The sequence below is a fragment of the Ailuropoda melanoleuca genome, chromosome 14, assembly GCF_002007445.2.
Source record: "Ailuropoda melanoleuca isolate Jingjing chromosome 14, ASM200744v2, whole genome shotgun sequence".
Classification (NCBI taxonomy): domain Eukaryota; kingdom Metazoa; phylum Chordata; class Mammalia; order Carnivora; family Ursidae; genus Ailuropoda; species Ailuropoda melanoleuca.
In genome coordinates this window covers 60011800-60034230 of record NC_048231.1, presented here as the reverse complement: position 1 = coordinate 60034230, position 22431 = coordinate 60011800, and the positions used below count along the sequence as shown (strand labels likewise).

General features: G+C 48.9%; 1 protein-coding gene across 1 annotated transcript in view; it reads right to left on the bottom strand.

The window, feature by feature from the left end:
- CABLES1 (Cdk5 and Abl enzyme substrate 1) overlaps nucleotides 1-22431 on the bottom strand; it is a gene marked incomplete at its 5' end in the record, with an annotated part of 116716 nt that overhangs the window by 34459 nt on the left and 59826 nt on the right. The window contains one exon of the mRNA XM_034642194.1: nucleotides 9245-9322. Coding sequence (XP_034498085.1) covers nucleotides 9245-9322 — 78 coding nt within the window. The remainder of the gene's footprint in view (nucleotides 1-9244; nucleotides 9323-22431) is intronic.

Here is a 22431-nt window from a genome sequence, read left to right as displayed (position 1 = left end):
TTTTTTCAAAAAAAAAAAAAAAAAAAAAAAAAGTCTGAAAACCACAGGACTGAACAGTCTCCAAGTTCCTTCTAGCTCTAAAGGTCTATCTTTGGAGCTGAAGTGTGCTCCTTACCACTGAACTCATGTGAAACAGCATTACATGGCAAATCTTGTGTGTCATGTATCCTTTAGAGAGTTAGCCTGGGGATACTCCAAGAAGTGGCAATGCCCTCGTGTCTCCGAAGGGCTTCTACACCCTTGCAAGTGGTTTTTGTTCACTGAGTTCAGCCCACAGGCCTGCTGTTATAAATGACAACTCACCCCTGTTAATGATTAGTGGGATTCAAGGCCCAACTGCAGTTTACTTGAAAGGAGTTAATGCAGCCTGTAGCCAGTCTTCGATCTAGGCATGCAAATAAATCCCAACATCTTCCCAACATGTGCGCCTGATCAGACATGGGCATGCTGGGTCCCAGAAAAGGCTGGATGGCGAGGACCAGACCATACACCAATGTGTGAATGGGTGGTAGGAAGGACCAAGGCAAGAGCTTCACTCCACCCAACGTGAAAAGCTACCAGTGACAAAATGAAGCTCCCCATTGCCCCCTGGGAAAGCCAACCACTTCTAACTATGCAAAAGTCAATTCAAAAATATCCCTTGCTTTAAACAAAAGCAGTATACGTGAAAGGAAAATCATCTTGATCAAGGGCTAGAAAGGCAAGCCAGCTGAAAGCCAGGAAACTCTGATGGCGCTTGGGCAGACCAGGTGTGACATCAGCAAAAGGCCCTTTGCATTCCTGGGTTTAATAACCAGGGTGTTCGTATTTGCAAGCAACTCGAGGAGTACAGCACGAGTGATCCATTGTGTTGGTGAAGCTAACATGTCGGGGAGTCACCTGGCTGGGTAGGTCAGGTGAGGGAACCTAGTTGGGGCTTACACCTGCATCTGGGTTCAGCCTGACACCCCCTTTAGTCACTGTAGGCTTGGCAGCTTTCATTGTGGCCGTAACCATTATTTGCAGAGAAGCAGGGTACAGAGGTCCGTGACCGATCATTCTTATTGGCACTTTTCAGGGCTCTCCTCCTGACTGCGCATCCAGTGCTGCCATTCCTATCAAGATGCCCACGAGGATGGGGTGCCAGGCTGAGGACCCCGGAGAGCACCTGCTTCTACTGAAGCAGACAGTCTGGCCATCATTTTTGGAGGCAATGATACAGTCACAAAATTAGCCATTCTCAAAAGTCTAGAGACACATCCTCAGAAATACTGTTTGTACTCATTTATTCAACAAATACAGCGTCTACTATGCACGCTGCAGTGCGAGCAATGCCTCAAGAACTAAGACAATATACACCCTAAGGAGAGTTAAGGACAAATTACAAAGACGTTAAAATATATTTGTTAAGTGCTAGGACAGGCCTAAGGGTACCATGGAACACGAGTGGCCTCTTAGTAGGGCCTTGAGGGTGGCCTGAGAAAGGGCCCTGGAGGAGAGGTCTGAGTTCCATCAGTAAGAAGTTCCAGTGGGATGAGAGGCAAGAACAGTCTTTCAAACTCTGCACCAAGTATAAAAGCCCCAAAGGCAAGGAGAACCTGTCACGGAGCCGGGCATCCTGCTAAGGCCAGCAAGAGAGGCCGTGGAAAAGAAGATGGGTCTGAGAGGAGAACTGGGGGGCGAGCCCAAGGCCCTGTCTCTGTGCTCACTAGTCTAGAAAACCACGAAAGAGGCTTTCAGCAGGGGTCATAACCTAGAGTCGCAATAAACCACAAGCAACCTGAGTGCAAGGGTTCCCGCATATCTGACTTCAGTCCTGTTTTCCCGAACTCAACACGAGTCCCAGCTGACGGCTGCGGTCAGGAGCCAGCAGCGGCACTGGCAAGAACCGAGGGGGCCGGGAAGGGGACGAGGCATGCCAGCAGCACCAGTCTCGGGCCCAGGGCTGGGAGGTTGTGGGGCTGGGGGTGCTGCTTTTGCCTGGGGTTTGGAGATGTATGGAGTCTGATGAGACACTGTCTTTTCAATAAAATTGAAAAAAAAAAACCCACCCAATAAAATGAAAGTGAAACAAAGACATCTTCAGATAAAAGAAAGCTTGAAGCAATGGATCCATACTAAAGAAATAGTAAAGGAAGAACAAGTTCTTTAAGATGAAACCAAAAACTATCTGCTGGAAAATTTAGAAGTATGGGGAAGAATGAATGCTGGAATGAGTATTTGGGTAAATGCAAGGTCTATTTTTTTGTTCCTTTTTGCCATTTCCCTCTATTTCTTTACAAACTACACGCCTGTTTGAAAACACTAAGAGTTCCTTCTTTCAGGGAAGCATGTTGGGGGGGGGCAGAGTAAGGGACCCTTACTACCTGAGGGTTCCCTCCTGGGACTGATGCCTGGTTAAGGCCTGGAGTCCTTTGGTGGCCTCCGCAGGTTCAGTCTGGGGACTGGTGGATTCTCCAGTGAGCCATTTATGGCAGAGACGGCAGACGGGCCCACAGTACCAGGGAAGGCCCAACATTACCTTTCCCAGACACCCGGAGGCCGCCTACGTTGTGCTGAGCAGAAGCCCTCACATGGAGGCTGGAGGCGGAGGTAACACGGAGTGGAGCCGGGGGGTCAGAGTTTCTGGCAAGTGTGGGGTGGAGGCACCCACAGCAGTCTTTCTACAGAAGCAGCCCAGAGTGTGGCTGCATGTTTGTCCCAGCTGCACTGGGTCACTCCTGGGTGTCTATACTGCTTTCTCTGTCTTTCCTGGACATTCTGTGGACCACCCCAAGTCCACTGCCTCCCCCAACAGTCAGGGAGGATCCTGTTGTCTGAGTGCTTCCCACCCTGCACTCCACCCTCCATGCCACCAGAGCCACAGCAAGACTCAGATTCCTAGACTGGAAGAGCAGGAACAAAGGGCAGTTACTAGAAGCATCTCATTTCATCTAACAGACAATTTCTTGAAGTGTTGCATGCAAGCAAACTCTGTAGATCAAATGATATTTTAAGAAAGAAGAGAGCTCATTAAGCAAGCAAGAAAGCCTTTTATTTTAAAAAACAGCCCTGTCACCAATCCTTTTGTGAAGTGAAGACATGTCTGGTGCTAATTTAACTACTTAGCACACTTTCTCAAAGAGCAGCATTTTCCACGCATGGTGTAAAGACAAGAGGAAGACACCAGTCCCTAAGTCACTTCCCGGTGGTGTCTGTGGGGTGACCTGGCCGTGACTGGGTGGGTACTGGGGAGACCTGAGCAAGTGGCCCTTCAGGATCATGAACCAGGGCGTCTGCACCACACTGACACCCGCATCATGAGACCCCCTCCCCACTCTCTGGAGACCCGCTTATTCTAGAGCCAACACGCACTCCGATGAGGGGAATTATACAGATTATTTTCACCCAAGACTCCACCCAGAGATGCCTGGGGTTTGCCCTCGGAGCAGCCAGGCTGCAGTGTGAACTGGCAAACTCCAAAGCCTTACGGAAGGTCACCACCCAGCACTGAGCCCAGTGGGTCCCCAGGAGGTAGCCCTCCTAGGGCGCATACGCAGAGCTCCACCAACACCCAGATCCGCACCGGCCACCCTGCGTCCCACCGGGCACTGGCCCCGAGCCAGCAGGTGGGGCCCCAGGGCAGGATGGTGAAAAAAATACACTCAGGGGGCGCCTGGGTGGCTCAGTCGTTGAGCGTCTGCCTTCGGCTCAGGGCGTGATCCCGGCGTTCTGGGATCGAGCCCCACATCAGGCTCCTCTGCTGGGAGCCTGCTTCTTCCTCTCCCACTCCCCCTGCTTGTGTTCCCTCTCTTGCTGTCTGTCTCTGTCAAATAAATAAAATCTAATAAAAAAAAAATACACTCAGCTCTCAGATGTGCGTCCGTGCTTTGCGAACCGCTCCTGGGGGGTCTGTCTGCCCCAAAGCAGAGAACAAGCCCCTCACAGAGCCTGCGGTCCGCCTGCCCCCCTCCCTCCGCCACCACTGCCATGCCAGTTTCTGCCCTAAACTCGCATCTGCAAACTGAGAATTCCAGAACCCGCCTCATGAGCTTCTGGCGAAGATGAAACGAGCGAATGTGTAAAAGCCCTTAGCACGGCGCCTGGCATACCACAAGCATTCTTCATGCTTCAGCTTGCGTTCCTGCCATTAACGTGTTCACACAGATGTGGGCCTACCTAATCAGCGAATCCTAAGGAGACAGGCTCTTTTTCTCCAAGTATCTTTATCTGTGAATCAAGGCAGGAAAAAAAGAGTTTGAAGAGTGCGGTACTCGCTAAATAACCAGGCCAGTCTGCTTCAAGCAGGAGCTCTAGAAATCACTGCAAATGATTCTACTGTCAGCTTGGAAGTATAAACCTGACGGCAGGCAAAATGACCCCAAACCCTGTACGTCAACTCTGGGGTGATCCAGCCCACACCGGGAGACCATGTACCAAAGGAAACTGCAAAGTCACCAGACCTGTGTTTTAAAAAAATTTTCAAATTTTAAAAATTTGAATGGAGAATCATTCAGATAGGACTCTAGAAGCAGCTGATCGTCGGTGGATGGAAAGTGTGAACAACATGCCTCATTCATAAACTCCTCGTTCAAACAGACTTAACAGCTTCCACATTAGCAAAATTGACAAGGATGAGAACAGAGTGTGCGCGATCTTTAGAGTCTAGTCAAACCTCCACACTGTACGAACTGAGACCTGGGGCAGGCTGAGTGATGGGCCTGTGGCAGTGACATCCCAGGACCTGGTGTCCCAGGACAGCTCTGTTCTGTCTCTACCTCTCCCCGCACTACCTAGGGCAAACTGCTGCAGTACGGGTCAGCAACGGGAGTCCCGCTGGGATGGTGCTTTACCCAACTCTCCCAGCATGCCACGCAGTATAGAGAATACCCACCCCACCTCCAAGAAGTTCACAAGGGGCCAGACCATCTTCTATATCCTCAGAAGTCAATGGTGAGGCTGGAATATCCTTCTGCACTTCCCCAAGATCTCACACTTCTACGTCTTGATGAAGAGCTGCTGTCTCTGGGGAGTCCTCCCCGATCCCTCTATCTGAATTCCCTGAGCACCTTCCTCTGTGCTCCAGCGGCCCACTGCTGAGCACTCACTCCATTGTGTGCTCTTGTGTCTGATGTTCAGTGTCTTTACTAGCCTTTACTAGACACTAGCCAGTGCCTTTACTTGTTTTTGTCTCCTACCCTTAGAGGGTAATGAGCAAAGACATTTTCTTGCTCACCACTGTATCCCTACTGCTTAGAACAGTGACTGGCACATACTAGGTTTCTCAAATCTCGGTTCTGTGGAGTGAATGAGTGAATCCTGCTATGTGGTAGTTGCCTGAATTTCTACCCAGGAGGCAGGCAGGGGTGGCAGTATACTTGGAGGGGGATGGAGACTTACACAGCAAACTCTTTGGCTTTCAATACCAATTGTAGATTCAATATAAATGTGAGCGTTGATAAAGATCTGGGGGCAGTTAAAGTACTCCATAGCACCTCTTTGGGGCTCCCCAGTTGTGCTGGATTGGTTGTTTACATGCCTAGCTTCCTGGCTCAATAATAAGCTCCTGGAGAGTGGGTCTTACTCATCCCTATACCTTCCCAGCCTCCATCAAGGCCTTGGACCCACAGGGCAGAAGAAATGCATAAGTGAACGAATAAAACCTCTCCTGAGACTGGCCTGTCTGCTTTGGTCAACTGATGTCAGGAGCCAAAGCAAGTGCTCAGCTCAGTTTAAACCAAGAACAACGATTTGGGGTCAGGGTGGGAGGCAGGGCCAGCCAAGACGTGAGCGCCAGACTTGGGATGCTCCAGCGCTGCATGAGAAGCCAGAAAACAGAGCCGGAAAGAGATAAGGCCATCCTGATAGATGCTTTCCTTGTAAAAGAGGTTCAAGTACACACTGGATGAACTTCTGAGTTTCCTGTTTTTAAAACTTCCTTATGATGAAGCTGGATCCGGACATCATCCCTTTTAGCAGGGGGGTTTACACTTGTCTAGAATAATCAGGCGCCTGTGGCTCAGTCCATGTGCATAAGCACAACAGAAAAATGGCAACCAGAAACCACAAAGTCAGCGGGCTAAGGTGGCTGAAGTACTGGGCTCTGGAGCTGCTGGTTCTGCTGGCTGTCCACCCCTATGCCCAAGGGGCCCCAGCTATCAAGCAGGGAGGCCAGGCCACATCATCTCTGAAATCCTTTCCACCCCTGCAATTCTAGGATTTGTGTCCCAGTCACACCAAGAACTCCAGCAGAAAGGTATTAGTTAATACAGGTATGAAATAAAGTACCATAAAATACGTGAGTATATAATTTACCAGTATAAATACTTTCGTTATTTGAGCATATCGATTTCCCAATACTTAGTAAAAATAATCCTAATTTTAGGGGCAGTTATTCATTAATAGGATGTCTGCTCATCAAAAAATTTACAAAGCAGAACTGCTTCTTCATCCTGCTGCTAAATTACAATATTTGCAACAGTGTTCCTAGTTTCTCGTTTGAGTTCTCAAGCAGAATATGCTACAGAAACAGGCATGTTCTTTTCTCTGTCAGGCATATACAATGGACCTGGTGTCTTTTTGTCATAGAAAATTAACCTTACTGCACCTCGGTTTCCTCATTTGTGAAGTTTGAAGGAGTTTATTCATGTCAAAAATGTACGAGGTTATGCCCTGAGATCCCCCACACGCACTCTGCTGCCTCCTCTGGGGCCCCCAGCAGAACAGCTGAATGAGCCGCCACCCTGTGACGCCTCCCCTCTAACACACGGGGCCCTCCCAGCAGGGGTCAAGAAGACCCAGGCAGTGACGCATGCCCCTCTCCCAGCAACCCTGGCGGCCAGCTAGCATTTCCTCCAGGTGTCAAAGATGGAGAGGGCCATGTATTTCTAATAAGGGTATCAAACAGGATAGTCTGGGTGATCTCTTCCTGGGTAGTTTAAGTTAAAATGCGTTCCCACGAGTTTTGTATAAAATGCAGTTATCTTCACACAGGCAGTAACTTTGCGATCCCCATCCCACAGAGCAACAAGCAGAGGCTCACAGAGGCAAGTAATATGCCCAAGCAGAAAACTACAAGTCTCCCAAGTTCTCCTCATCGATCCCCACGATGCGTTTACTTGAGAAACTTGGGGTCCTTGACAAGTTGGCCCCATCTGCCTCTGTGCGAGGGGCCGTGCTGGCCCTCGCATAGTCAGTCGCCCTGTGAGTCTTAGTTCACCTCTGTGAGGCAGTTATCACAAAAGCTCCATTTCACAGACGGTATTCTGTGAATAAGGAACTTGTTTTGCCTATTTGGCCATAGTGAGTCGTGGAAAGTCCTAAAGCCAGACAGACTTGGGTTCAAATTCCCATTCTGGCCCAAAGTTGATGTTTGAGACCATAACTCCTGGGGATCAGTGGTCCTATCTATAAAATGGGGATAAGTACTTGGATACCATGGTGAGGGGGCCCCAAAACTTGGAAAGAAGAGCACCATTCCAGAATGAAACAAACACGAACAGTTCTAAGACAAGAGCACAGAGAAGTTGGATTATGTTAAAGAAACTGAATGAGTTCTCAGTCAGGAAGACTTGGCAGTCATCTGACTGAACATCTTCAGCCTTAATTAAAAGTGGTAATTAATCGTAAGTGAAATTTTAACATGTCTCCCCCTCTTGGTTTTAAGTTTCAGGAGACAGGAACCAGGCCCATCTTTCACTATCTTTATCCCAGCACCTAGTCACATAGGAAGCACTCAATAAATAAATAAATGGACCATGACCAGAGGAAGACTGCATCAATAGAAAGGTTTGCAAAGGAAGCCCAGAAAAACAGAAAAGTAAGTCCAACCCCACAGTGACCATCCCAGCTGGCCAGGAGAGGACATACTTTCACACAGCCTTCCACGGCTGAGTCAGATCTCCCTGGAAATGTGCTCACAGGCTGGTCACACTGAAATAATCTGGGCCCTGTGGCGATTACGGGTGTAAGACTAACAGACGGGCCTTCTGGGTCACGTAGAGGTCTGCGAGCTGGTACCACTGAGGGTCCGCAGGGAATACGCCTGCTCTCAGGGGCAGCCGAACCCGGGACCACAGCGTGGTAAGCCCAAGCAAACCTCCTCATGAGGTCTCTTGCGGGCAGCTCTGCCGACCACCCAGGTGATCCTGGAACCCCTGACCCGAAGGGTTTGCTGTTACCTTTGCAAGAACACATACTTTGCAAGGTGGTTGTAAGGATGCAGGGAGTGAAAAGGACCAGCATAAAGCGCATGCTCAATCAACGGTAAGATCACGGCTACTCTTTCGGCACACATCTAATAAATGACTGAGTCAGAAACCATGACGAAGAAGTGCTACTTTCTGTCCCGTGAAGCTACGGTGTACAGTACAAATAAGGACCGTGGTGAGTTGAATGGGCGCAAGTCTGACAGGTCTCTGGTGCGGTGGGAAAGCCATGGTGAACAGGAATGACTGGCGAGAGCTCGTGGAACACGGTGGAAGATGAACACATGGTGAATCAGCACCAGGGGCCACACTGCCCTCCCATGGGGCAGTGGTAGTGTGTGGGTAGTGTGTCGTCGTCACAGTGTCTAGGGGGCAATTCCAGCATTTCATTTGTAAAGGCCGGAGCCAACATCCCACAAGATTCCCACTCGGTGAGCTGCCCGACCCTAAACACCAGCAGCTCCCTGACGACAATGCAGGGACAGGTAAGGGGCAAGGTTGTCAAGACTTGGAGGAGATGAGCACAGAGCTCGGCACGGGGAATGAAGGGTGCAGAGCCTCACTTACCTACTTTTCTTCAGAGCAAAAGGAGGGGCTTGTTGAGCTAGAGGAGTAAGCGTTCCTTTGGCCTGTGGTGAATCACATAGATCGGTTCCTGGTACCATTTTGCTTTGATATTTGCTCCAGCTTGCTGGTCAGTTTCCAGCCCCAAGCCCAAGATGCAAAGAGGCAGGATGTTCACATGGTTTGTCTTGAATCCTTTCTTCACCTACCTTTCTCCAAAAGTCGACATGGCTCTGAGGAATGGGGTGGGTCCCCGGATTGCTCTTGCTTTACCGTATTGAAGAGGTGACAAACACAGCAAAGACACACACACGCACGCATACAAAATAACAAGAAAGCTTTCTGGCTGAAAAGAAAGTGGAGCTTGCTTTCTTTCAAATTTACAAGTACTGAATTTGCAGTGTCAAAGCAAGGCAAGTTCTTTGAAATGGAAAGGCCAACCACATTACGCACAACGCACAACGTATCACAACTTTTCACCCAGAGAACTATAAAGCAAGCATGCATATACATACCCAACTTGGGCACTGTCACGATAGGGCAGCACTGAAAATATACTACAGAGGGATCTTCTGCCACTGATAAGGACTATTCTAAAAAAAAAAAAGGAAAAGAAAAGAAAAAAAAGAACAAACAACAAACAAACTAAATGCAAAGACTCTTAAATTTAAAAAAAAGAAACAACTGTAGCAATTAAGCATTCATGGAATTCACAGCAATATTCGCACACTCCCGCCGCCTCCTCTGACAGATGGTATTCTGTGCTCCTTGCGAAATGCGACCTCAGCGCAGAAGTACGCTGCCTCTCCTCACCCAAAGGGTAACGTGTGAGACGTTCGCCAGGGTCTCTAAGGAGTACACACGAATCCTCTCTTGCGAGAGTTGTTGGCTGTGGGTTGCACAGCAAGATGGAGCAGACAGAACCATGAGTCTGGGGTGCCCAGTGCTGCCAACAGTCATGCCACATGGAAACCATCCATTTCTACTCTGCAGTGAACAATGCAAAAGCAATAGTGCCAGAAACCGTGAGCTAGAGCCTCTCAGATGCCATTGTGATCGTTAGGGTTTTTTTTTTATATACTGGCAGCATGTTAGGTTCTGAGAATAAATTAAGGGAACAATTACATAATCAGTCTTAGCCTCCATTCCTGCTATAAAGATACTACTGGAAACAGTTCTGCATGATGCTCTTATGCAATCAAAGGCCACTTAAGAAAACATTAAAAAAAAAAAAAACACTCTCAGAAGTACTTATCCTGGCGTATGAAAATAACTTTTGCCAAAGAGAATTGCTGATAAAAAAAAAGTGAGAAACAAGTGGAGGAGATTAAAAAACTAACATTCTTTAACACAGTAGCAACACAACACATCAGATATGGAACTGACTGACATTTATAATCTTTTTCTTCAATAATCATGATGATAAAGTCAGAGGGAAAAAAACCCCAATACTACTAACTGCATCAGGATTTGGAGATTGTGACCTTGTTTTTACAACTATGATATTAAACTGTCTACCTGCCCAGGATAAAGTCAGGTTCCCTGGCATGGCAAAGCAGGCCCTCTGTCTTCTGGCTCTTTCTGCTTCTCCGGTCTCAACAAAGAGGACACCACCCCCACCACCACCGGCACTGTATCATCTGCCCATGCTAAAGGACTTGCTGTCCCCCACCTTTAAAAGACCCTGCTGTTTCATACCCGTCCTTTGCCTGCTGTGCCCAACTTAGTATGCTTAGTGAATTCCTATTTATTCTTCCAAACCCAGCTCAGAAGTCATGGCCCCAGGAAGCACTTCCTTCCCCTTCACCGAGTTACTCATTCCCTTTTTGGGTGCTGTCTGTGGCTATTTCCACTGCCAGGAGGACACCAATCACTTAAAGGGCTGCTTACCGTTGCCTCCCTCCTCTTCCAGAGGGTGAGTCCGAGAGGGGAGGCATGGCAGCCCCTCCATGAACAGTGTGGGCAGCGCCGTGCTTCACAGCAGCTCTGGAGGCCCCACGACTTGGAAGGCGGGACCAGGCCTATCCGTTCATCCCACGGTGATTCATGTCAACAGTGGTTAACAGGACTGAAGCCACAGTCCCGGCCTCAAATGTCAGCTGTATCATATTTGCATCACCTTGGACCTCTTACCAACTCTTCTGAGCCCCAGTTCCCTCAACTAAAACAACAGGATAAAATGACTAACTAGCCTATAGGAGTCCTAAAAGAGTAAATAAGTCTATACTGGGAAGGTGCTTGGAACAATGCCTGGCAAATAATGACACTCAATAAATATTAACTAGTTTTACTGGGACCCGCCTTTTAGGGTTGAGGGAAGTTCTACCAGCATAGCACCTGGATTCTGAACCTCTCCAGACCTCTGTGCTAAAATACACAGGCCTGCTAAGACGTCAGAGGCGTTCTCCAAGGGCAGCTGAGGGATGGCATGTGACTACAGATGTGTAACCTGCACACAGAACTGTCTCTCCTCTCTCAAGAGGCTTCTCACTGGGTAGCACTGACCCAAACCCTGTCACCACCGCAAGAACACAAGTGCCACATGCAGAGTGGGCCACCAAGGCCTCAAGGGCCAAGAGCTAAATAAATCATGAGCACAGCACCTTGCTAAACACCAGCCAGCCTCCTCCGGCTCTCACTCAGGGCGACCGGGGCAGATTCGGACACTGTGGACACAGTAATAGTTAATACTTATTAAGTATCCATTAGATGGCCAATTCTAAATGCTTCCACTGATGAAAGCAAGTAAGTGACATCCAAAAGGGACACACTAGCAGGTGAGAACAGTTGGAGATCTGAAGCCATGCTCTTTACCACCATGTGCCCCAATGCTTTGCCCTTCTCTAAGATTTACTAGAAGAGTCTGTCCCTGTGGGTCTGACTGGGTATCCATGGACTTCCTGGACACCAAGAAGTCAACTGTCATCCACATTTCCTAGGGTGGCTTTCCAGCCTGGCCTGCTGGTGACCAGGCTGGGAATGGGTGGGGCCAGACAGTGACCCATCACAACCACCCTGAGATCAGAGCTGCCGGCACCACCAGACGGAAGGGTAGAGGTTCTCCAAACAACCCCCACCTGCCCCTGCCATCCACCCAGGAGAAAAGCCTAGAACGACTCATTCCTTGAGGTGCTCAACATCCGCATCTTCTGTGACACAGAGGAAGGAACGTATCAAACAAACTCAACTGGCTTAGTGACCGTGCGTTTTCTCCATGACTTAGTGCTAATGTGTGCTTCCTTCCCACGCACTGAATTTGTTTGGACATTTTTAATAGAACAAGAAAATGAAAGAACATAAATGCATGTGAAATTAAGTATTCTTTCCAAAGTTCTAACCACAACGCGCCTATTAGCAAATGGGCTGCACTGTTCTCCAAATGAATGCTCGTCTGTGTGGTCCTCACCGTTCAGGTGTCAAGAAGAGGCTGACAACCTGAGTCTCATTCAGAAAAACATGTTATTCTAATGCAGAGGTCAAGTTTAGCAACTATGAATGTGGAATGTTTCCCAACGATCCAGCAGGGTTGGTCTTTTTCTGGGTGGCCATCTCAAGCAGCTGGAGCGGGGAGGAGGTAAGGATCACAGCATCTTTGGGTACTTCCCTTCCATTTTTGGATGGAACCATCCCGTTGACTCCCATGTTATGCAGGGTTCAGAGGAGGAATCCAGAGCAGAGACCTGGACAGCAGTTCCACACAACAGCTCCCTGGGGAGCTGGAAACAGCCAATGGAGCTCCCAAGAATGCATCCAACGTGTTTCCCGAAGTAGCCCTGAATCCAGGAGGGGCTTCAGGCTTTAGCCAGAGCAGGCAAATATCAACCAGTAGCAAGCTCTTGCCTCCAATCTCCTCCACAAGCAACTGTGAGCAGTGTGAACCTAAGGAGAGGCCCACTGGACCAACTGCTGTGTCCCAAACCTGGAGGATTCCTGTGAATTTGCAGCTTTCCTCTCCGTAAGTACTGGGGAAATATCTATCATCATGGTGATGCCCAAGAAAATCAGATTTGTGTCCCTTCTTCAAACGCTTCTGTATTTGTGAAAGAATTAAATCGATGGTAGTTGTCAAGAATGACAGAAGACAGCCAGATTCCATTTCCAGGGGACTTCGGAAACTGGCTACCTCCATGTGTTGGCCTCCAACCGCTGTAGTTATTTCTTGTATGCCCAAATTGCATGCGGAAAGCCCACATGATTTTCCCTTCTGTGACACTTAACACTTGACTTGGAGTCAAGGTGACTAGAAAGCAAGACACAAAAGATTATAACTTCAAAAGAGGAATTAACTCCAGAGAGATTGGTCTTTAAGAAATGAAAGATCACATTTCCATACCAACATCTGCCAGAGGAGGAGAAAACAACAACACAAAGGAATAAGCTCCCAGGGCTGCAGCCCACTCGGGCAGAGCTGTTTCTGGACACACAGTGTTTTCCAAGCCTCTCCAGGATGCGTTAAGAGCACCATTTTCCTTCTTCACACAGCTTCAGTTCCTTGTTTGGGAAAGTGTTTTTTGTATGAGGGAACTAGGGCTTCAGGCCACAATGCTGCCAAAGGGACACACCGCCTATGAAATACTGGAGTGTTCCAAATAGCCAGGAGATGCACAAGGGCCGCATGGCTGACAGAGCATCACGGACCAGTCATTAAATCTGCTCTCAACCCCTTAGCCCACAGCCAGCAATGTCTGACCAGGGAAGATCTCATGCCATCCTGGGCCCTCAACTGTTCCCTCTAATGCTAGAAACTGCCTTTCTGTTTTATTTCCAGAACCCTGAGGCACCTCTGTTGGCTATTAGAAAGTTCCATCTCTCCCAGGTAGAAGAGTCCATGAGAGCAGACATGCTCTTAAAGACAAAAACAAGCTACTAACGTCTAAAATGAGAGCAAAGAAAATCACATTCACAACAATGGTGAGTGAGCACGAACAAGGCCCAGGGCATCCACGGCCCAAGAGTCTACGTTAGGTATTGGGCACACATGTACACTGCATTCCCCAATTCTGTAGTTCATCTCCTACATGACCAAGAAGAAAGAAGAAACACACTTGCGAATGTTGGTGTCAGGGGTTGAATCGTGATCCCCAAAAAGACATGTTGAAGTCTGTGGCACCTCTGAATGTGGCCAGAAATTTGGTCTTTACAGATGTAATCAAGTTGGGATGTGTTCATACTGAATTAGGATGGGCCTTAGACCCAATGGCTGGATTTCATAAAGACAGACATTTGGAGATACCCAGATACACACAGAGGAAAGGCCATGTGACAACGGAGGCAGGGACTGGAGCGGCACAGCCAAAAGCCCAAGATACCCGGGACAGCCAGCTGCCCCCAGAAACCGGACTAGGTGACAGATGTTCCTTCTCTAGAGCCTTCAGGAGGCACAGGGCCCTGCGGACACCCTGACTGCTGACTTTGGCCTCCGCAGCTGTGAGAACACATGCTTTACTGTTTTAAGCCCCCTAGTCCGTGACGATTTGTAGGGCAGCCCCGGGAAGTGAATACGACCAGCATTTGGTCACTTTGCTCCCATTGCTGCGCAGCGCCACGCGCCTCCCGTGTCAGCCGTGCACTCGCACACGGTAGCCCGGTGCGTGGAGAAAATAAAGCTGTTAAGACTGACGCCAGAAAACAAATGAATCTTATGAAATCTCAGGACCAGAGCCTGCCAGGCACTTTCTCTTTCCAGCCCCCGCCCCCCCACAACTGCTTCCTCCTCCCACAGTACTTTGTTATAAGCTGGGGGGAGCCTTGACACCCCCCCCCACTTTCTGAAGGGCTGGCAATTACACAGCAAATGAATGAAAATTAAAACAAAATCAAGATGCTCTTGTTTCCTCTATTTAAACTCTTATTAGCCGTGGGGGCGGGGGATGCTTTTCCTCCTTAAAACACTCACCCCTACATGTGCTGTAGTTGGGAGGAGGGCAAGAGCAGACAACCTGGGGGCATTCCAAGCCCTCTCTTCACAAAGAGCTGTCTCTCGCATCCTGGAGTGGGATGAAGACAATCTCCCAATTCTGGGAGTGGGAGGAAGGAAGGAGCCTGTGGAGAAGAGTGAACTAGAAGCCTGGGCAAGAGGTAGGGCTGAGGCCAGGGGCAGGTGCTTGGAATCTGGGCTGGGGATGTGTCAGGCTCCCATGGAATCAGAGTGAGGGGATCTGGGGGACACAGAGCTGGCCTGAGTTAGATGGGAGAAAGCATCTGAAGGTCTAGGCTAAGTAGCCCACAAATACAAGATGCTGGTATTAGTGGCTGTGTTCATCTACTTATCACGACTGCCACACCACCCCCATCTTCACAGCCATCCCGTGACTGCCAACACCACTACTACCAAGCACAGGCCTTCACCTCCAGCTTAAGGGGCATACCTTATCCTACAGCGTAGGGCGTAGTGGAGGCCCCTGAGAAACAACTGTGTGCGATCTGCCTCTCCTCCCTCCCTTCCACAAATACTTTCCCAGCACTTACTCCATGCCAGACCTTGGGGATCTGAGGATGGATGACAAAGATGAAAGCTCCATCCTCACAAAACTTCTGGTGGTAGGAGTGGCCTGATTGAGAAATAGAGGTTGCCATCCAAGGGACAGCTAACCTGGCCTGAGGGAGGCAAGGTGGCTTCCTGGAGGAAGTGACACCTAAGCTAAGACCTGAGGGATAACAGGCAAAGAGAAGATAAGCTGGTGGAGGGACTGCATGAGTCAAGGCTGAGACGAGAAAGAGCAGAAGGCCTACTGGAGGAACTGATTATGCAAGAAAACACTGCTGACCTCACGTGCCTGACCCACAGGGTCTCCACGCCCCTCTGGGAGTTACTGTGACCAACACTCACGGCATGCTCAAAGCTCACGCTTGGAGGCTGTACCCTAGAATACCCACACGGAACTGTACACTTAACTTAGAGTCAGTTATGTACATCCCCAGCCTGTTTATGCCAGTGGTACTTGTTGCTCACTTGTTCGATAAAGCTGTACAAACTGATGAAATGTGAAGGGAAAAAAGGAGAAATGCTACAAAAAAACACCAAATGCTTTAAAAAGTATTCAATTAAGTCACTAAAAAAGGGGGGGAATGCTAGAAAGACAACTTTCAAAGATTAGGAAAACATTGTGAAAATCCAACAGGATTTTACACTTAAATTCTTGAGTCACTTTAATGACGTCTAATCTGGGGACACCTGGCTGGCTTAGTCAGTAGAGAACGTGACTCTTCATCTCAGGGTTATGAGTTTGAGCCCCACATTGGGTGTCGAGATTACTTAAAAAAATAAAAATCCTGGGGCTCTTGGCTGGCTTAGTTGGAAGAGCATGGGTCTCTAGATCTCTGGGTCGTGAATTCAAGCCCCACGTTGGGTGTAAAGATTATTCAAAAATAAAATCTTAAAAAAAAAACATAAAATAAAAATCTTTAAAAAAATGTAAAAGGAAATAAAATCTTAATAAATAAAGAAGCCCAGTCTGGACATGGCAGCAACAGGTGGGAATAATGATGTATGGTTTTGATGCCAGAGACACAGTCCACTCACGGGCCCAAATGCAAAGAAAGGGCTTGGCATCAAAAAAACCCTGCTGAATGGGTGACCACCAATACGCCACAGTGTTTAAGCTACACGTGTAATCTCTGTGGAGATTTCTTCCACGGACCACTGAACTTCCCTCCTAAGCACACACTTCCTGTAAACAATCCTGCAAAGCTGGACGGCGTTTTGGCGGAAGTGCAGTAGAAACTGGGGAGGCTGCAGGTGTGCTCCTGAAAGGCCTCCTGAGCTACAGAGGGAGTGAGTCCTGGGGCTCAGGAAGCCTGGGAGTGGTTAAGACAGTGACAGTGACAGTGACCGAAGCCGTGGCTAGATGAGCTCCCCAAGACAGAACAGGCATTGGAGCTGCTGAGAGTCCTGTGAGCAAGAAAGGGAGTGCGTTTGCAGGGGCTGCCATAACAAGGGACCACCTGCGAATGGCTTACACACAGAAACTGCTTATCTCCTGGTCCAGGAGGCCAGAAGTCCGAGCCCACGGTGCCCACAGGGCCATGCTCCTTCTGATGAAGGCACTAGGGAAGGGTCTGCTCCAGGCCTCTCCCCCAGCTTCTGGGAGCGCCTCGGCAGGTGGCAACATAAGACCAATCTTCACAGGGCCACATGGCACTCTCCCTGCATGCAGGTCTGTCTCTAAATTTCCCCCTTTGAACAAGGATGCCAGTCAGATTAGATCAGGGGCCCACCTGGCTCCAGTACAATCTCAACTAATTACATCTGCAATGACTCTATAGCCAAAGAAGATCACATTCTGAAGTACTGGGGATGGGACTCAGCAAAAGAATCTGGCGGTCTGGAGGCACACAAACCAGCCAGGAACAGGGAAGTAGGAGGAAAACAAGCTGAGCGTCAGGTTAGGAAGTCTAACCATGAGCCATGGAGCCCTCTGCTATCTGCTCTCGTGCGCCTCCAGGACAGGACTGGTCGCGGTGTCCTAAGCCCTGGCCCGAAGCCATGTGCATGATGGTCTTCTCCTCTGACTGCTGTATACCACTGGTGGGAACCACGATCTGGTCTCCCCTGGGCTCCTAGGCCCTCTCACCAAGTAGAGAATTGAAGCAGAACCACCAAGAGAAGGTTCTAACTCCCAAACCCTACCTCTGTGACTCATTTTATTTCCTGGAAGTCAAACTGGTTGAAAAGCAGTAACAAGTGCTTGCACACTTCAAATAGGTCTGCACACGTGAAGCACTGAAAATCCTCTCTCTAAAGCTCGGTGCAGAGTCCCAGGATAACCTCCATGCTTCTTAAAAAGGCACGAATGATAAAACCTAGCCTCGTGGCGCTGGCCCAGCATCCCCAGCGGATGGTCTACATGCCCAGCTCCTCCCTTCCTCCCGCCGCTCACAGCACCAGGGGAGGTGCGAAGAAAAGCCACTGGGTCAGCACATGGAGGCCAGTTCTGGGGGCCATCTGGGGTCGGGAGTCTGAGTGAGGCCTGGGGATCGCTGAAGGCTTCTTCAGTCTGTCCACTCACAGTCCTCCAAGCCTGAGTTTTCGCTGATGGCTGGTTACAGACCAATGGATACAAATAAAGATGCTTCCTTGCCAGCCTGTGCTACTGGGGGATGGCAGGTTCTGGTCTTTAACAAGGAACAAAAGTTCCCCGATGGGAAAAGCATGCTTGGGAGGGGCAGATGTTCCACAGAGCCTCACAGAAGATGCTCGACATCTATCAAATCAGATGCATTCATTTCAGGAGAGAAAAGGCAATGACATTTTTCTTCTTTCAAGAAGGTCAGTCCAGAAATTAACTAGCGGTTTTATTTTATTTTTTTGAGATGTACCATTTCCTCCAACTCATTTTTCAAACTAAACTAGGCTGACAGATTGGGAGTGATGAGATCACAGACAAGGTCTTAATTTAGTTATTACCCATCCCCTGCCTTCCCTCCAAAATGTTCAGTATAAAAAGGAAAGGCTACAACTTGACTTCCGTTGCCATACTTTTCCCATCTGACTTTGGAAAGCAGATAAAGGGAGTTGAAACCTTTTTTATCTTTACCTTCCTGTTGAGTCCACACTTTAAAGAAGCAACACCCTAGAGCTCACTTCTTTGTGTCCACCCCCATCTCAAACCCTTCTAAACCTCTTTGAAATTTCCTCCCAAAGAATGAGACAGCCCAGTCAGTCACTGCAAAGAACACTGCTCTGCCTGTTCAGAGTGAAATGATTCTCAAAGTGGACCAGGGGGTGGGCGCTTCCGGGTACTTGGCAGCCATCACCTGTGTGCCATGCAGATGTGAAAAGCAGATGCCTTCCGCAGAGTGCCACATGATGCCCACAAGCCGCGAGCCTGAGGAAGGGTGTCACCCACTTGCAGTGAGGGCTCCTGCCTCCTAGCGCTCTCAAAGACAAATGTGTGTGGCTCAGGAACTGGAAGCACCAAGAAAAAAGATCCTTTCCTAATAGGACCATGTTGGTCACTAGACACAAATGTCCTGAAAGGTCACGAGGCCACGTGCGTGTCTGCAGTCTTCATGCTCAGAAGCTCCACCTTCGCTCTGATGGGCCTGTTCTACCTGGCCCACAATCTGCTCTCCCCTGGCACTAGCTGGCCTGCCAGTGTTTGTCATCCGCAAGGGTGTATCTTACCCTGAGGACCGAGACTCGTCTTCACTCCTGTTGAACCTCTCTTCCCCAGCAGACAGTGGGGCTCTTGGCGCAGATGAGAGCGAACAGTGACTGGCTTTTCTCTGCTGACTGGGCGGCCTGCGGCTCCCACCTGCCAACCGTCCTCCTCACAGGATGCTCAGGGGCCTTGTTCCAGATGCTCTGGCACAGGAGCACTGGACATCTCTCTTTCATGACAGAGTATTTGCTCACACATTTGTAATAGTTTTTTGAAGACATCAAGTCATTTTTAAACTTCATTATCAAAACAAACTTACTTCTAAAAGACAATACACGATATACGGATCTGCTCATTTTCTGTAAGGATAAGGTCACCAAAAAAGTCCTGCAGTGCTTGCCCTCGATTGGTTAGCCGGAGTGCTCCTGTTCAAATGCAAGCCCGACGACGCTGGTCCTCTGCTCAGCGCCGTCCGTGGCTCTCCTCGGGCTCACAATAAACACAGATACACAATGCGTTTCCCCAGAACTTCTCCTCCTCTCCCCCTCTCTCTACTCCTCACATGCCAGCTTTCCTACAGTTCCTCAGACACACCCCTCAGCCACATTCTGGCGCTACTGACCTTGAAGCTGCTGTCCCACCCACCCCGAATGCCCTTCCCTGCTGGGACAACACAGAACCAGCTCCCTCACTGCGTTCAGACCTCTGCTTAAAAGTCTCCGCACTGGGGCTCCTGGGTGGCTCAGTCCATAAAGCGACCAACTCTTGATCTCAGCTCAGGTCATGCTCTCAGGATCATGAGTTCAAACCCTGCACTGGGCTCTGTGCTGGGTGTGGAGCCTACTTAAAAAAAAAAAGTCTCCCCATCAGTGAGGCATTGCTCCCACCCCGACTCCCCAGCTAGCCTGTAAGTCCTTGAAGCAGAACTTCTGTCTGATTTATAGAAATATCGCATCACTTCAAACGGTGCCAGCACAGGGCAGGCGCCAGCACCTCTGCAGGTATCACTCTGCATTCCGTGTCGTTCAGGAACTACTTTATCGGGCACCTTCTGTCTGGATGCACATGTCTCCTTCCCCCAGAATGGCTGTTTATATACAGGCAGTTCAATGAAATGCACTCTGGCTGTTCCCATCCACTACGTGTTATCCATCTTTCCACGGGGAAGGGGCCTAGAAAATCCTAGGCCAACTGCAGTGAGGCCAAGCCCATACAAACCCAGCGTTCTATAACAGCTCATGCGGATCGAAACAGGGCAGACGGGAGTGACCCTGGCTGGGTGTGAAAGCGATACATTTCCCTCCATTAGGACAAGCTAAACTAGCTCACTCTGTAGTTACGACACACTGCTAGGCTCTCTGGAAAACGCCGTCCCTCTAAATTCCAAGATACGTTTCACACGAACTTCTGAAGGGTCTTTATCCTGTGCACTAAACGATCACTGACCTCCATTTCATTTATCCCTGCTGAGTTTAACTCACTGAGAGGGGCCACCTCCAGCCGCCGGGCCACAGAGGTGCGGGGTCGTCCTCTGCAACACATTCCCCTTATGCCCCTGCCTTCAGTCTCCCGTCTGGCCCACAGCGAGGCTTGCCGGCCTCGGCTCTGCGGGAGGCAACACACTCAGGAGCCTACGGCGTGCTACGGTCCTTCGAGTCCCCTTCTTGTGGACGCTGGTCGGCTCACAACTTCAGCCGCCTGCAGGTGCTCCAGCTGCATAACCACCCAGCGAACGCTGGGCTGCGTGATAACGAGCCACAGTCTAACATTCTGCCGCGATCAAGAAACGTCATGTCTACGGCAGTCCGCTAATTTACTAACCTAGTTACTCCATCAGTACAGGGACGAAGTTAACCTAACGTGACTTCGTCCCAGTGAAGTCATGTTGACGGCTAGCAACCTCCACTCTTAGGGAAAGCACACGAACCATCTGTTCAACGGCCCTCTCCGGAGCTCTGCCAGCAATCCGCCCGAGGCACGCTAGCTAGCATAGGATTGTCAGAGCTCACCCTCTGCTACCACCTTGGTCTCTTCTTGACTTTTTAAAGGCAATATCTGCCTGGCATTTGACTTAGAACTTCTTTTATTCTCTGTGATATTTTAAAGATCATTTGTTATTTCTAAATTCTTTCTAGGTCCTAAAGACTAGCACTCACTTCAAAATCTAAGGCCTCTCTGTCCACTTATTCCTCAATAAGTGATAGCTATTTACTGGGAGCCTGCGGTGTGCCCAGCACGTTGCCTAGTTTACAGTCAACATTTCACAGTTCTGCCTGCTGAAGAAGCGAAAATGAGGCCAGCGGCTGACATCGGCTCTGTCCCTGTACCATCAACTCCAAGAAGTTTACCATCCTTTCCCTCCCTCTCTGAATACAGTTTTAGAAGCCCCATGGCTATCACTTGCATTTTATTTGATTGTGGCAAAATGCACAGAGAATATAAAATCGACCATTTAACCATTTTTAGGTGTACAATTTGCCATCATTAAGAACATGCACAACACTGTGCAGGCACCACCCCTACTCCCAGGACTTCCCCATTACCCCAAATGGAAACTCTGCCCCCCTTCACCCAGTCGCTGGTAACTGCTTACCTGCGACTGTCTCTATAGATTTACCTATTCCGGATAGTTTGTATAAATGGAATCATACACTGTGTGACCTTTTGTGTCTGGCCTATTTCAGTCAGCATGATGTTTTCAAGGTTCATACATACTGTAGCACATTATCAGTACTTCATTCCTTAATTTTGGCTGAATGGTATTCCTTTGTATGGCTAGCCCATATTTTGTTCATCCACTCATCTGCTGAGGGACACTTGGTTTGTTTCCACCTTTTGGCTGTGGTAAACGGTGAACACTGGCATACAACCATCTGTTTGAATTCCTCTTTTCAATTCTTTTAGGTATGTATCTGGTAGTGGAATTGCTGCGTTATAGGATAATTTTATGTTTAACTTTTCGAGGAACTGCCAAATTGTTTTCTGTAGTGGCTGCACCATTTTACACTCCCACCAGCCATGTACAAGGGTGTCGATTTTTCTTTTCATCAATCTTTACTTCACTCTGGACTTTAGGGCTCCTCAAACTATCCTTACAAGTTTACTTAAGCCATTCTTTTATTAGTCTTTGGACTTTAGCTAATGGATTTTAAAAAGCAGAGTTCAACAGTTTTCTCAAAATCCACCATGACATGCTGTCCTATAATATCTGGATCTTTACCTCCCACCTCTCCCTTTGATTATGAGAACAAGCTTTGCAATCTGATGCCTGGATCTGGATTCTACCCCCGACTTTCCAGCCATGTGCTCCAGCTTCCTCCTTTGTCAACTGGGATGATGAGTGTTTTTGTCTCCTACGGCTGCGGCAACAAATTACCACAAAGCCAGTGGCTTAAGACAACAGAGTTATTATAACTCTGGTAATCAGGACTCTGAAATGGGTCTTGTGGGGCTAACATCGAGGGGTTAGAGCCAGTTCCCACTGAAGGCTCAAAGAAAGAATCTGTTTCCTTGCCTCTTCCAGCTTCTAGGGGCCACCACAGTCCTTGGCTCATGGCCCTTTCTCCATCTTCAAAGCCAACAATGGCGAGTTGAGTCTT